The sequence below is a fragment of the Rhinopithecus roxellana genome, chromosome 4 (genome assembly GCF_007565055.1).
Source record: "Rhinopithecus roxellana isolate Shanxi Qingling chromosome 4, ASM756505v1, whole genome shotgun sequence".
Taxonomy (NCBI): Eukaryota; Metazoa; Chordata; class Mammalia; order Primates; family Cercopithecidae; genus Rhinopithecus; species Rhinopithecus roxellana.
The window spans coordinates 66,355,011-66,369,197 of record NC_044552.1 but is presented as its reverse complement, the minus strand read 5'-3'; the positions used below and the strand labels follow the sequence as shown (position 1 = coordinate 66,369,197).

The 14,187-nt window shown below is 38.5% G+C and overlaps 1 protein-coding gene across 5 annotated transcripts in view; it reads left to right on the top strand.

The window, feature by feature from the left end:
- Window positions 1-14,187, top strand: part of IPCEF1 (interaction protein for cytohesin exchange factors 1) — a 206,888-nt gene that overhangs the window by 160,254 nt on the left and 32,447 nt on the right. For all 5 annotated transcript variants that reach the window (XM_030928346.1, XM_010357563.2, XM_030928347.1 and 2 more), the window contains one exon: window positions 4,568-4,940. In XM_030928346.1, the coding sequence (XP_030784206.1) occupies window positions 4,568-4,940 (373 nt within the window). The remainder of the gene's footprint in view (window positions 1-4,567; window positions 4,941-14,187) is intronic.

Sequence of the window (14,187 nt, the reverse complement as noted above, 5' to 3'; positions counted from 1 at the left end):
GTAATGCTTCTCCTGGCATATAGGAGAAATACAAACATGATACTTCTGGGGCTTAACAACAATTGACTGGTTTATTTTTTGTTTTTGCTAATATGGCCAATATAAGGAAAGGGAAGCTGTGTACTTTTCTTCCTTTCTTCTCATTTTGGTTTTGTTTTGTTTGGACTTTTTTGTTTCCATGTACTTTGACTCCTTAAGATTTCTATGCTTACTCACTTCTGCCTAATTATAGGCTTTGGGTGGCCATTTTGAACTATTTTTTTACCATGTCGAACTTGTGTTTGAAAAACAATTCCAAGAAAAAGATTTTAGGGCTAACATTTGAATGAAGCTTCTTCAAGAATTAAAACTATCCTATACAGACAATAGGAAAAATCAATATTAATTTTTAATGTAATTTTTAATGTAATGTAATGTAATTAATTTTTAATGTAATGTAATGTAAATTTTAATGTAATTAATTTTTAATGTGGTCTCTTAACTAGAACTAAGATTTTTGAAATGTCTTTAATTTCCTCATTTAAATGTAAAATACTTAATACCTAAGTGTTCTGAAAGAAATGAAACCACATACAATTATTAATCACTAACTAAATAAAATAATACTTTCATTTGAGCTTATGAGAACATTTTGTCAGGCTATTTGCATTGTAATTGGCATCGATAACCCCTTGATCCTGGGATTTGGATAAATCACTCAGCAACTTTATGGAGGATTTCAGGGAGCTTCTCCCCCCGAGGCTGAATAACTCTGGGGTGCTTTTCTTCACAAAGCTGATTCTGGCCAATTCTTTGTCATTACTTTGTTACCAATTATGTGTCAAACAAGAGGCAAAAAATGGAGGTGCAAAAAATGATTAAAACCGGCCTGTTCTCAGGTAGCTCATCAAAAAGATGAACAGTCAATCAGTAGTTGCAATCCAGTCGCCCCTTGGTATCTGTGGGGGTTTAGTTTCAGGAACCCCATGGAGACCAAAGTCTGTGCATACTCAAGTCCCACAGTGGATCCTGCAGAACCCACCTACACGAAAAGTCAGCTTTCTGTATCCTCGAGTTTCTCATCCTGCATCCCGCAAATGCTGTTTTCATCCCCATTTGGTTGTGGATTTGGAATCCATGGACACAGAGGGCCGACTGTATTTATTGGAAAAATATCTGTGCTTAAGTGGACCTGTGCAGTTTGAATCCCTACTGTTCAAGGGACAACTGTGTAAGTTGATACACAAAATGACATTCCATCTATTATGATAGAAATAAGCCCAGAAACACCAGGCAAAGCACCTACCTGGCTCTGAGACTATCAGAGAAGGCTTCCTGGAGGATTTGGTGTTTGAACAGACACATGAAGGATGGGCTCGTATTTACCAATAGAGGTGGGGTGGAGAGGAGAGACTAGCACTGCCTTTTTCTTCATGTGATCTTCATTGGGGAGCTTTATGAGTATATCGCACAGATGGTTCACAGAAGGCACTGAGCTAAGACTTCTACGCTTGATGTTGGCTATTGGTTTCTCCATAATGTTAGAAATAATGAACCATGCCTTAGCACTACACGGTCTATAAAGTGTGTTTTCATACTGAATCCTTGGAATTGAAACTCCAGGTTCACTTTGATTTATATTTTATCAATCTCTTTTCCAATGAAAACTCCCCCGACCCGAGCATATAGTCGCTTTCTCATTTTCCTTTTCCTCTTCTCCAGGTCTTCTTATTTCTTCTTTCTCTCTCTTTCTTTTTTTCCCCTCATTCATCTTTTCTCCATTTAAAAGTGAAATTTATAAGTGGTGCCTGATGCCTAGAGAAAATGGATTGAGAGAGCATTTGCACTGTGTTTGAGTAGCACCACAAACAGGATGATACTTCACAGATCCTTCTGATGCTCATTTAACAGGTCTTGATACTTTGCAGAGTTCTGAGGTTCAAAAAACCTCACAGACAGTGCTGTAGCACCTGTGTACATGGTCTCTTGTTCAAACAGCCCAGTTTGCTATAATCTAATTTAAAGTAGAGTCAGCAGGAGTAACAGGAAAAGCTCATGTTTGGTGTTGTTTCAAAAAAGGAAGTTGATCATATAGAAGTTGAGTTTTACTAAAATAGCTCACAATAGGGGAACGTGTCAGGACTGGGCCAGAATGGATATTTTTGTTAATATTTATTTTGTAGATCCTGCTAATGAGTAAACTGTTCTTGCCATTTATTTAGACAATTTGGGGGTAGTGCATTTCCTCTTCTAGATAACTAGGGTTTTATTGAAATTACAGATCTTTGATCTCTTGGTTATTAAAGATCTAAGGGATGTAAGGTAACCAGTTTACAAGATACTTGACATATTCCTGAATGGATTTTTTTTTTATGTCTGTTCCACTATATGATTATTGAGAAGATATGTGTGATTAGTTAGTATCTTAACTAGAGATTTTGATGTCATGCTACTTAAAAGTGTATTTCTTGATTATCTGACAATCCATGTCTAGCATGGAGCTAATTGGGCACACATTGGGTAAATATTGGCTTCTCCCATCAAAACTCAGAGCTCAGAATCTACAAATTTCCTGGGGGCCATATTGATTCGGAAGAAAGTCAACTCTTCTGAATCAGTTGCAATGATTCTGAGGTTTTTGAGGAGAATCATAGTTTGCTCTTTGGCTTCCTCTCTCTATCAACCTTCCTGACACTGCTTTGGAGTTCTTTTGTTTGTTTTTGTTTTTTTTGAGATGGAGTCTCACTCTGTTGCCCAGGCTGGAGTACAATCATGTGATCTTGGCTTACTGCAACTTCCGCTTCCTGAGTTCAAGTGATTCTCCTGCCTTAGCCTCCCAAGTAGCTGGGATTACAGGCATGAGCCACCACGCCTGGCTAATTATTGTAATTTTAGTAGAGACGGGGTTTCACCATGTTGGCCAGGCTGGTCTTGAACTTCTGGCCTCAACAGATCTGCCCGTCTTGGCCTCCCAAAGTGCTGGGATTACAGGCATGAGCCACTGTGCCTGGCCTTCCTTGGAGTTTTGAATGCTTGACGTTGACAGGCATGTCCAATAGGATGATGTAATGCAACTGAACCATAAAATGCCTTCTCTGTCTTATCTGCTGTTGGAGATATAGGGTGATCCACAGAGCACTGGAGTCTAGATTTTGGATTTTATTGGTCAATAAAATTAAAAATGGAGGAACAAGATAGAGTTGCTGAATCTTTATTTTGCTACACAGGACATTAAAAAAAGAAAACTCCAAAGAGACAAAGGCTTATATGTACTGTAACCATTTTTTTTTTTAAAAGAAGGCATATATTTCAGCATCAGAATGTAGCAAAGACAAAAATCTCAGAATAAATCAAGTTCTTTCCAAGAGTATCCTTGTTGGTTATATTAGCCAATTTTCACACTGCTGTAAAGAACTACCTGAGACTGGGTAATTTATAAAGAAAAGAGATTTTAATTGACTCACAGTTCCACATGGCTGAGGAGGCCTCAGGAAACTTATAATTATGGAGGAAGGCAAAGGGGAAACAAGGCACATCTTACGTGGTGGCAGGAGAAAGAGTGAGTGAGGTGGGAACTACGAAATACTCTTAAACCACCAGATCTCATGAGAACTCACTCACTATCATGAGAACAGCATGGGGGAAACCACCCCCATGATCCAGTCACCTCCCATCAGGTCCCTCCCTCAACATGTGGGGATTACAGTTTGAGGTGAGATTTGGGTAGGGACACAGAGCCAACCATATCATTGGTGATGTTGCTTTGATGTTTTCTCTCTGTACTGATGAAAATGTCGCCAAGGCTTTTAATGCACTAAGGAATATGTGAGTGATGTTCAAGGGTTTAAGTTCGTATTTTGTTTCTGGAATGGCTCCAGCTTTTGTTCTCTTTTTCTTTTTTGGAGGCAGCGTCTTGCTCTGTCACCCGGACTGGAGTGCAGTGGCATGATCTTAGCTTGCTGCAATCTCTGCCTCCCAGGTTCAAGTGATTCTCCTGCCTCAGCCTCCTGAATAGCTGGGACTATAGGCACGTCCCACCACGCCAGGCTAATTTTTGTATTTTTAGTAGAGATGGGGTTTCAACATGTTGGCCGGGGTGGTCTCGAACTCCCGGCCTCAGGTGATCTGCCCCTCTCAGCCTTCTAAAGTGCTGGGATTACAGGCATGAGCCATCGCACCCAGCCTCTCCTTTTTCATAATTACCTTTCTGGTTCCATCAGTGTGAATTAAGTGATAGATTGCAAATTATATTTTGCTCAAAGTGTAATGCAGTATTCTGAAGGATTCCCAAAAGAGGTCTTTTAAGTTTCTGGGGAGTGTTGAAGAATAGGACAAATCATGGTAAGGAGATTTTTTTCAGATCCTAGAACAGTGAATGTAAAGTTATATAAATCAGTTTTGGAGAATGAAATCCTAGTGTGTGTCAAGCAGAAATAAATATCATGCCTTTACCTTTTGACTGTTTTATTATTGGTCACTTTTTGAAATAACACGGGGACACTGTGATTGAAAATGAAAGGTAAAGAATGATGGTTTAATCATGATGTCTTTTATTCTTTTTTTTTGGTTTTATTTGTGAAAAAAATAGGCTGCACAGCAGGCATCTTCATCCTCACCCAGCCTGAGTGGAACATCGTGTTCTTTCTCTTCCCTGGAAAATGCAATGAAGACACCCAGCAGTTTTCCTTCCTCCTTATCTAAAGAGAGACAATCCTTGCCTGACACAGTTAACAGTTCATCTGCTGCTGAAGATGAGGGACAACCAATAACGTTTGCTGTACAAGTTCATTCACCTGCACCCTCAGAGGCAGGCAGCTACAAGGCCCCGGAAAACAGCTTTGTCACATCAGAAAGTGGATTTTTGAACTCTTTATCTAGTGATGATACTTCTTCATTGAGTAGCAATCATGACCATCTTATTGTCCCGGATAAGCCTGCTGGATCAAAGATCATGGACAAAGGTAAACCAAGAAATTCTTTTTTCTTTGTTAGAGAGTGAGTATTTGTGTGTGTATGGAACTCTGATATTAATTTGTAACAAGAATGGTTAAACTCATGCACGGTGATTCAATACTTAGTCAAGTGGGGCTATGCCCAGATGTTGCTTTGTAGAGGAGTTTGCATGTGGACAACTCCAGCTACTAGGCCACTAATTACTTGCTATAAGTGTCACTAACCAACTGCTTCAGAACTCTAAGACATGTGATCATAAAATAATGATACTTTTCCACCCATTGGAGAAAAAACTTGCCTCTTTGTTTTTGGTCCCACGTCCCATGCACTGGAGCTTGTGGTGGTTAAGTCAGGATTTTGTAGTCTTGTGTTCATAACATCACCTTGATAGTTCAAAATGAGTTTGGAGCAGCCACTTTCCCTGGGCTGTGCCACAGACAGTACCTAATTCTTAGCCCATCGTCTCCTGAATGCTCCTGTGTGGTTAATGGGAAGACAGACAATTTGCACGCACTTTGTGCAGCATTAGAACCTTTATATATAAAGGAGAGCACAACTTATGCGTTCAAAAAACATTTTACGTCTTAACAAAGGAAATAATTAATTGTGTGATGAAGTTGATAATATGAGGTTTAAAAAAATGCTCTGATAGCTAACTAGTCCTTATCGTTTATTCAGGACTAGCTTGTTTTTATTACTGTTCAATCATGACGCGTCTTTTCTGATTGTGCGCTATTCATTCTGCTGTAAAACACGGTTACCTGATGGAAGATACTGAGCAGTTAAAGAATGATGAGTTTGGTTTGTATATTTTTGGTGTGCCATTGAGAGAAAGTTGACTTGCTAAATTCCCATAATCACTTGCCAGAGTATCTAATGACACAGATGACTGTTCTCCCCTCTCCTCTAGCCTAGTCAGGGAATGTTTCTTTAAGTTCACAAATTTCAGATGGGTACCCTGCTAATTTAATTTTTGGTACCAGAGTAATTTGGCCAAGGATCACAACTGCAGACCAAGTTTTGTGTGTGTGTGTGTGTGTGTGTGTATAGTATTTTAAAAGTATGTACATTTGAATACTCAACCTGGTAACTAATTTTCTAGGTTACAACAGTTGTCACCACTCTCTGAGGCCTTACCTTAAGATGCTTTACACAGACTTGCCTGGCCTTGATGGCATTTTTCTTATACCCCTCCCCTCTTAGGCCATCTGTCTATTTTACATTAGAAGGACTGGAGTGAATCAAGTCATTGGCAAACCAACCTATTTCTAGAGGTGAATGAGTAGCATAGGGAGGAGAAAAGAAGCCTTGTCACTGAGGAATGGAGAGGACTAAAGATTAGACTGTGAGGAAGAGTAGTCTGAACCCACCCTCAGGTTTGTGAGGTGCTGTCATTTGGACAAAGTATTGAGCTTCATTGTATCTCCTTGGAAACACAAAATTGAGTTCAATGGTGCAAGGCAAAAGGAGATAGATTGAAGCTCAGCATAAAAACTTTTTTTTGATGTGAGCTGTTCAAAATAGAATGGGTTCCTTGGAAAGTAATGCATTTCTTATCACTGGAGTTGTTTACTCATTCTGAGACAAACATTTTCATTGACTATTGATTGCCTTCTTGTTCTTGAAAAGATATACTGAAGAGATAATTTTAAGTATCTTGAACTAGATGACCTCTACCTTGATACTTAGAAGAGACTTCCAGATATAGGACTGGTGGAACTAAAGAAAATAATAAAAAGTACTGCATCTATTATTTTTCTCCGACAAACACTTACTTTAATCATTGGGTCATAAGTAGAAGTAAAAAAAATTTCACACACACACACACACACACACACACACCCCAAGATGAGCATAGCTTCAAAAACATACTAGAGAATAAAATCCCATTTGCATTCTTTCCCAAGAGATAACCCTGGAGCTTGAGAGTTTTCTTTTAGGACCATAGCCAGAGAGTCATGGGAAGATGCAACAGTCCTTGTTCCTGGCTAAATGTCATTCCAGGATTGCATGTGCTGTAGAGCCTGGCTGGATACCAACAGCCCTTTTAATGTAAGAATGAAGCAACCTGGTATTATTTAGTTTTGAGTTACATGCAGAGTGTGCAGCAAAATCTGTATACTTCAAACAGCTCAATGTGACGGTATTCCTCTTATGAAAAAGGAAAAGAAAATGAAAGCTTTTTTTTTTTCGTTTCTCATTGATTTGTTGGCAGTTGCCATATGTTACAGAATTTTTGCTGATGATTTTCTGCTGCTGCTGGGGATTTTTGGTTAAATTCCCAGAAGAACTGAACCACTTAAAGTCATGTCTATGGAAACAGCAACCCAATCTTTGCTTGCATTTGTGATGACTTGCTGTTGAGTAATCAAATTTCATATTGTGCGTTTTTTTTACATGTGTGTTTATGTGTTGCAGACAAAGGTAGCTTTTCGTTTTTGTGACTTTTAAAAGGTAGTGTTTTTGAGTTACTAATAAAAAATTCCTGAAATTCTTGTGTCTGAAATCGTTCAAGGTGCTTTTATGTCAGGGATAGAAGTCTTAACATAGATCAAAACGAGAGTTAGGATTTTAAAAGATTAAGTCCTGGTCTCAAGATGCATTTGCTGGAGAAAGAGGCTTTCATCCTAGCAAAGATTCTTAAAGATTAATACCTGAGTCCTGAAATAAGCAGACAGCACGTATTATAGCCTTCCTTTTATTTAGACAATGAAAGAAATATTTTTGCAGTTAGTATGCAATTAAAATTGTGGTTGCTAGGATTTTATGCTGAATTTAAATACTCTGTTAGACATTTCCTCCTGTAGTGTAAGCTATTAAAAAAATAAAATCAGGGTGTTAATTGTGTCCTATTGCCTTCCTTCACTGAGAGTTCCAGGTTCCAGAGCTCTAGGAATTATTCACTGATTAATTTCACAAAGCATAATGGGAAAAGAGGTGAGAGGGTTAATGACATGTTCATTTCATCTCAATTTTACCCTGTGCTCCTCATTTCTTTTGTTAGAAATTTTTTGAGCCATGACTTATGCCTGTGTGATAGTAAGCCACACAGTGTGTCTCTCCAGACATATGTACAACACACACTACCTGCTGACAATGTGGAGACAATGTCACTTCTACTTAATGAATGGAGAAACCTTACTCTGGATGCTGAAAAGCTGTATGTCAGCGAATAAGACTAATACCCAATTTAATAAGTGAATAAGACTAATACCCAATTTATACAAACAAATTACCAGGTACAAGCACAGCCAGAATTGATCTGGGATTCATGTAGATAACAAGCTTAATTTTTAAAAAAATTGTTAAAGAAGAGACAAGCATTCTAGAGCACGCAGGACATTTCAGGAAAGTGACATCAATGAGCCAGATTTTAGGATTTAAAAAATATTAACAAAATTATACACAATCTGAGTGTGAACCATACTTGAGCTAGCTACTTTGAGTGTTGCTGTTGTAATCATGTAGTATGCCTCCTCAGGAAGTGAGTATGTAATAAAAAATAAGTCCAAAACTGGACTCCATTTAATTTTGCATTATTATATTGTGCATATATCTTTTTTTGAGTACCTAACATACATGTACTGATGTACTTTGTGCTGAAGTGAATAAAATGTGAACAAGAGGGGCTGGGCACGGAGGCTCATGCTTGTAATCCCAGCACTTTGTGAGGCTGAGGTGGACGGATCACGAGGTCAGGAGTTCGAGACCAGCCTGGCCAACATGGTGAAACCCTGTCTGTACTAAAAATACAAAAATTAGCCAGGTGTGGTGGCACACACCTGTAATCCCAGCTACTCTGGAGGCTGAGGCAGGAGAATTGCTTGAACCTGTGAGGCAGAGGTTGCAGTGAGCCGAGATCATGCCACTGTACCTCAGCCTGGATGACAGAGCAAGACTCCATCTCAAAAAAAAAAAAAAAATTGTAAACAAGGTACAATTCTGGTCTCAAAAATGTTAACACCGATGGGCTGAGTGGGAGGAACTAGACACATTTAACAAAAGAAAGCAGAGTAAAACAGGTGCCACAGAAGAGATACAGAGCACTCCAGAGGTTTAAAAGAGAGCAGGGACCCAAGAGAAGATCTCATCTAAGTGGCAAGATCTATACATCGAGAAGGGAGGCATTGGAAAAGGGGATGGAAAGGACATTTGGTTGAGGTTGAATACTGGGATAGGTGTTCCTTAATTTCAATAGCTAATGGATGACCATTTCTAATGAGGGTGAGTTGGAAGTATGCTTTAGAAAAATTATTTGAGCTGTAGAGTGCCGGGAAGAATAGAATAAGGGGAGACAGGACATGAGGAGGTTTAGGGAGCCTGTGTAGCAGCTGAGGTGGCAGTGGAGAGAGGAAGGAAAGGGGAGACGAGAGGTTCTGCAGCATGCCTATCAGGGTGAAGACTGATCTTGGTTTTTGTATCCTTAACACTTAATTTTGTTCCTAGAACATTTCCTAGTAATCTTGTTTTGTGAAGTATTATTTGATATTGGGAAAACCTTTAATATATGACCATTGGCATCAATGGCATTGATCTCAGGCATGGGTGACTCATCACCTGCTTTCTCTGATCCTGTGTCATGTGGCTAAAGATCTCTATGAGTTGTCATGAAGTCGTGCTGATTAAGTTACCTGCAAATTTGTGTGATTTAACTAGGCCATTCATAGTACTCAGATTTTACATCATCTTTGTTTTTCATCCTACTTCCTACAATTTTTCCTGAAGCTAGGAGTTAGGAGTGGTAGGTGGTGGGAAGTCACTGGGGCAAAGGTATGGGAGATGGTGACAAATGTAATCTAGAATTTGGAGGTATGTAAGCTTAGAGTGGCGATGACAGTTTGAAAGAAATAGGAGGGGTTGAGGAGTTGCAGGGCATAATTGAAAAAGGAAGGTAGTAGGCTCAGAGGAGACAGAATGTGAATAAGGTAAGAGGAATCTTCCACTCAGAAATGAGTAAATGTAGAGGTGAGGATTTTATTTTATTTTATTTTATATTTTAGATGGAGTTTCACTCTTGTTGCCCAGGCTGGAGTGCCATGGCATGATCTTGGCTCCTGGTTCCTGCGAACTTTGCCTCCTGGGTTCAAGTGAGTCTCCTGCCTCAGCCTCCCGAGTAGCTGGGATTACAGGCATGAGCCACCACGCCCGGCTAATTTTGTATTTTTAGTAGAGATGGGGTTTCTCCATGTTGGTCAGGCTGGTCTTGAACTCCTGACCTCAGCTGATCCACCCACCTTGGCCTCCCAAAGTGCTGGAATTACAGATATTAGCCACCATGATTTTAGATGTAAAACAGTTTGAAACATTGAGGAGTGGGTATTAACAGTGATCTGCCCTGGGCGTTAAGTACACTAGGTGTACCACTGCTCCTGCACAAATTCCTGCCCAGAAAACAACATTTATTATAGATGAAAACTGCATCTGTCATGACAGAAATACGTCTTTGAAGTTTGTCATGTTGGACATCCCTTTTAATACTATGCTACTAGAATTGTGTTTTATCAACAATATTTTGAGCACTTTTTGTCTGTATAGAGTATGGAAAACAGCACTGGAAGAAAAAAATAGGTAGTATTGTCATGTTTGATGCTGGGATCATTTCTAAATTGATGTGGCTTTGAGCCAAAGTGACCTGTCACAGACATCTCCTCCTTGTCAGTCTGGCACCAAAGCAGAAGTGTTTGTTTTGCTTATCATGTGATCGAGTGGCGTAGAGGGTTGGAAAGTTATTAGAGGGGTCTTCAATTTTTCTTCTCTTTCTTATAACTTCTTGTTGTTGATTAACTCCTTGGCTTTCTTTCTTTTTTGATGTTATTGATGTCATTATTATTTACTCCTTAGCAGGAGAGTAAAATTATACGCAGATAGATGTATATTTTTATTTATTTTTAATTTTTTTATTTCCATAGGTTTTTGGGGAACACGTGGTGATGTGTGGTTACATCAATGAGTTCTTCAGTGGTGATTTCTGAGATTTTCGTGCACCCATCACCTCAGCAGCATACATTGAACCCAGCTTGTAGTCTTTTATTCCTCACCTCCCTCTTATCTTTTCCCCCGAGTCCCCAAAGTCCATTTTATCATGCCTTTGCATCCTCATAGCTTAGCTCCCACTTATGAATGAGAACATACAATTTTGGTTTTCCATTCCTGAGTTACTTCACTTAGAATAATGGCCTCCAATTCAATCTAAGATTGCTGTGAATGCCGTTATTTGGTTTCTTTTTATGGCTGAGTAGTATTCTATGGTATATGTGTACCACAATTTCTTTATCCACTCATTGATGGATTGGCATTTGGGCTGGTTCCATATTTTAGCAATTGCGAATTGTGCTGCTGTAAACATGCATGCAAGTATCTTTTTTCGTATAATGACTTCCTTTCCTCTGAGTAGGTATCCAGTAGTGAGATTGCTGGGTCAAATTGTAGTTCTTCTTTTAGTTCTTTAAGGAGTCTCCACACTGTTTTCCACAGTGGTTGTTCTAGTTTACATTCCCACCAGCAGTGTAGAAGTGATCCCTGCTCACCATGTCCATGCCAACATCTAATATTTTTTGATTATGAACATTCTTGCAGAAAAAAGGTGGTGTCACATTGTGGTTTTGATTTGCATTTCCCTGACAATTAGTGGTTTCCATCACTAACTGAGCATTTCTTGTTTGTTGGCCATTTGTATATCTTCTTTTGAGAACTGTCTGGTCATGTCCTTAGCCCACTTTTTGATAGGATTGTTTGTTTTTCTTGCTAATTTCTTTGTGTTCATTGTAGATTCTGGATATTGGTCCTTTGTCAGATGTACAGATTGTGAAGATTTTCTCCCACACTGTGGGTTGCCTGTTTACTCTGCTGATTGTTTCTTTTGCTGTGCAGAAGCTTTTTGGTTTAATTAAGTTCAAACGTTTGGTTTTCTAGTTCTTTTCATGACTCTTGATATTTACATGCTTCATCATTTCTTCTGTTTCATGGAAATTGTTAATTATACTGAAAAGTATCATATGCATAGAAGCGTGTTCTTTCTCTATCTAAAATACTCCATAAATACACACACATGCATGCACACACAAACAATAAGCATGTGGCCACCATTTGGGCTGAGAAACATAATTAGCCAGCAAATTACTTGTGAGGGTGTGGGGTATTGAGAGCGCTCTCACCCATGCTGAAGAGATATATTTTGGTGGAACCAATTTAGAAAGCAATTTGTCATCATCTAGTAAAGTTGAAGATAGGCATACATCATGGCCAGCAATTCCATTTCCAGGTGTATACCCCTAGAGAAATGCAGGCATAATGGCAGAAACCCCTTGTAATATCCTCTTAATCTAGTTGGAATTCATTTATTTTCATTGTTTGATAGTACTCCATTGTTTTACTATACAACAATAAATGTATCTACTGTTGGTGAACACTCTTTTTTTTCAGTTGTGGGCTGTTATGTAAAATGCTGCTGTAGACATTCTTATTTTTAAATTAATAGGCTTAACTTTGTAGAGCAGTTTTTGATTTATAAAAAAATTTAGCAGAAAGTGCAGAGTTTACATATACCCCCTCCATTCCATACACAGTTTCCTCTATTATTAACACCTTGCATTAGTATGGTTCATTTGTTACAACTGGCAATAAATATTCATACTTTTTTATTAACTAAAGTCTATGGTTTACATTAGGTTTTTTTTTTTTTTTTTTTTTTTTTTGAGGCAAGGTCTCACTCTGTCACCCTGGCTGGAGTGGAGTGGCGCGATCTTGGCTCACTGAAACCTCTGCCTACTGGGTTCAAGTGATTCTCCTGCCTCAGCCTCCCGAGTAGCTAGGATTACAGGTGCTCGCCACCATGCCCGGCTAATTTTTGTATTTTCAGTAGAGACGGGGTTTCACTGTGTTGACCAGGTTGGTCTCAAACCCCTGACATCAGGTGATCCACCCTCCTCGGCCTCCCAAAGTGTTGGGATTACAGGCGTGAACCACTGCGTCTGGCATGGAGTTCACTCTTTATGTTGTACAGTTCTATGGGTTTTCACAAATGTATAACGTCATGTATCTACTATTACAGTATCATATAGACTAGTTTCACTGCCATAAAAAACATCCCCTGTGCTCCATCTATTCATCCTTCTACCCTTCCTCCAAGAACCTGACAACCACTCGTCTTTTTTACTACCTCTTTAATTTTACCTTTTCCAGAATGTCACATAGTTGCAATCAAATGGTATGTACCCTTTTCAGATTGGCTTCTTTCATTTGGTAATATGAATTTAAGCTTCTTCTAAGTCTTTTGTGGCTTGATGGGTTACTTTTTAATCATTGAATAATATTCCATTGTATGGATGCATCACAGTTTGTTACTCATTCACCTATTGAAAGACATCTTTGTAGCTTCCAAGTTTTTAAAATTATGAATAACCCTGCTAGAAACATGTGGGTGCAGATTATTGCATGGATGCAAGTTTCAACTCTTTGGGGTAAATACCAATGAGTACAATTGCTGGATTGTATGGTAAGAATATGTTTAGGTTTATAAGAGATGCCAAACTGTCTTGCAAAGTGACTGTACCATTTTGCATTCCCACCATCAATGAATGAGAGTTCCTGTTGCTTTACATCCTTGCCAACGGTCGGTGTTGTCTGTGTTTTGGATTTTCGCCATGCCAGTAGGTGGGTAGTAACATTTCATTGTTTTAATTTAGAATTCCCTAATGACTCATGATGTTGAGCATCTTTTCAGATGCTTTTTTGCTATTTATATGCCTTCTTTTCTTTAATATAAGGTGGCTGCTCAGAATTTATTAATTTTTGTATATACTTTCTTTGGTGAGGTATCTGTTGAGATCTTTTGCCTATTTTTTTATTAGCCTTTTGTTTTCTTTTGAGTCTTTGTATGTGTGTGTATATGAATGATATTTTTAACGTGAAACGACATTTTATTACTCTACATGTACAAGTTAATGATTTTTGCTTATGTGATGTTGGTGGCAGTCGTATATTTTGTAAGTTTTTGGGACCAGATTCAAACTGGGTCAATATAAGTATAGGAAATACATGAGAGCAGAATATTCAGTTTGATGATACATTTTTGTCTACAAGATAGTTTATAGTTTGTTTTTTATTTTTATTTAATTTCTTACCTATAATTGATAGGTAAGATCAATTACCTATAATTGATAACAGTTTGTTTTTTATTTTTATTTAATTTCTTACCTGTAATTGACCTAAAATAATTGTACATATTAGTGTGGTACAGTGTGATGTTTCTTTTTT